At 27.3% G+C, this 2,544-nt stretch overlaps 1 protein-coding gene across 1 annotated transcript; it reads left to right on the top strand.

Moving 5' to 3' along the window:
* Positions 1–320: 320 nt before the first annotated feature.
* On the top strand, positions 321–2,037 carry LOC145846922 (arginase-2, mitochondrial-like; the record flags this gene model as incomplete). Its single annotated transcript, XM_082953455.1, has 2 exons — positions 321–397; positions 1,441–2,037. Coding segments are annotated over 2 exons (295 nt in total), but the record flags the coding sequence as incomplete, so codon positions are not given.
* Between the last annotated feature and the right edge of the window lie 507 nt (positions 2,038–2,544).

Here is a 2,544-nt window from a genome sequence, read left to right on the forward strand (position 1 = left end):
CTTCACAGAGGAAACAGATCATTACATTTGAGTTTTGATATTCAATCAACCTAAATAACTAACAAATTAATTATATTAGTATATATATATTAATACAAATACTATTATTGCATCACAGAGGAAACAGATCATTACATTTGAGTTTTGATATTCAATCAACCTAAATAACTATTACTGATACAAGTAAATATAAATACAAGTACTATTATTGCATCACAGAGGAAATAGATCATTACATTTAAGTTTTGATATTGATTCAATCTAAACAACTAATAGTGATACAAGTAAATATAAATACAAGTACTATTATTGCATCACAGAGGAAACAGATCTTTACATTTGAGTTTTGATATTGATTCAATTGATCCGCTAGTTACTCCTGCTACCGGGACTCCAGGTTTGTTTGTTCATAATTACTTTAAATTAATTTTTAATACAAAATACTAACCTTACGCATTGAAGTTTTTTAGAAAAAAAAAAGTTGTTTTTGGAATTTACTTTCTTTTGTTACCAGTTGAAATGTTTTTAATTTTTTGTAGTAACCAAAAGTAGGAGTGCAGTAAAATAATTTGCATATATTTTTATGTTAAAATTTGTTAACTCTACACTTAGTAAGTTTTTAGGTTTATTTTTGTTCATAAATTTTATTATTTTAACAACTTTATAATAAAGGTAAAGGTATGTTCATTTTATGGTTTGTTTTATGGTCATGCAGTAAAATTTTTAAAAATGGTTTTTTTTTTTAACTACATTAGTTCGAATTTAAAAAGTATTTTGTTATGTCAGCACTTTAAATAACAATCAGACATTAGTTGCTTTTAATTGCTACAAATATATTTGTAAGTTCCATGTGCCAATGTGATTTATCTAAATTATCCGTAAAGTATTTTGTTAATATTCAAATTTTAAACAACAATTTACTGTTGAATAAAAAATGTTGTGTACTCAAGGAACGAACTTTATCTCATATCAGAAACAAATAACTTTCAAAATAAAAATAAATTTCAACTTCCATAAGTTTATTTATCAATTTTAAATAAAATCAATTTTTTAGATTACTTGACTACCATTGACGTTATTACTTTTATTTATTTTGCACGAAAACTACCTTCGTAACTTTAAACTGCCAACAACAAAAATACTAACGACATTACTACCACCTCTTCCATTTCTAACTTCTTTGTTTAGTCTTACCAACACGTGACATTTCAACTTCCTTCTTTAACTCTTTACCAACCCGTGACATTTCAACTTCCTTCTTTAAACTTACTAACGTGACATTTCAACTTCCTTCTTTAACTTCTTACCGACACGTGACATTTCAACTTCCTTCTTTAACTTCTTACCAACACGTGACATTTCAACTTCCTTCTTTAACTTCTTACCAACACGTGACATTTCAACTTACTTCTTTAACTTCAACACGTGACATTTCAACAGTGCAAGGAGGATTGTCGTACCGGGAGGCGATGTGGATATGCGAAGAAGTGGCGCGGTCGAACTGTCTCAGGTGCATGGACCTGGTCGAGGTGAACCCGTCGCTGGGTGGCAGCAGAGAGGAGCGAGAACGGACCGCTCAGGTGGCCGTCGACGTCATCGCACACTCGGTGGGGCTGTCGGTCAGAAACACGTTGAACAGAAAGTTCACCAGGGAATAGTTTCGTTGTGGGGATTTTATTTTCATGTTTTGTTAAGGAAATTTGACGAAATAGCTTTGTGAGCTGAAAAGTTTTTTAATTTTTGCTTTGAATGTTTTAAAGCTTTTATTTAAGTTTCAGCTAAAAAAAGATTTATTTTTTCAACTTAAGTTACAAAAGAATAATTAATATTAATTTTCAAAGTTTAAAACTATAGATACTTTTTTTTTCTAAGTTTTTGTGCATAATTATAGGAAATTAAATCTGCTTTAGGAACTTTTTCTGAGTATTTATTCAACTTTTATTAATCAATGCAATCAGTTTAAGTTTAACTATACTTTAAAACTCTATGAAATATTTTTCGAACAAAATCTAACAACAAATAACTATTGAAAATATTTGAGCAAAATATTACAACAGTTTAATATAAGGTAAATTTTTTGGTTTTGTTTTTTCAAAAATATTTATTTAGTAAAAAGAATAACTTATCTATTTTTGATATTGCACAATTCAACTTACACAATTGATTAATATTGCAAAATAGTCTCAAGTTCACTAAATGCTATTGCTAATATTTTCTGTTTTTCCAAATACACTTTTAACAAAAATATTGCTTGTTGTCTCAATTGTACCAAAAAAATGAGTTAAAATTTAATTTTCATATTTAAACAACCAAAGTTTTAAATATTAAAACATATTTTTACTTATAATCATTCAAATACAGTTTTTCTATTTTTAAATATTTTTATATTTGGATAAGTGATTTAATCTTTTGCTGTAACAGCAAAACTAGGTTTTAATTGTGATAAGTTAAATAAATAATTACATTTTTCATTGTAGACAATACTTTTAAATAAAAACTGTTGAATAAATCGACATACATGTATTTTAGCCTAAAATAATTTGT

The sequence above is a fragment of the Thalia democratica genome, unplaced genomic scaffold, assembly GCF_965202585.1.
Source record: "Thalia democratica unplaced genomic scaffold, ktThaDemo2.hap1.1 HAP1_SCAFFOLD_707, whole genome shotgun sequence".
Lineage (NCBI taxonomy): Eukaryota > Metazoa > Chordata > Thaliacea > Salpida > Salpidae > Thalia > Thalia democratica.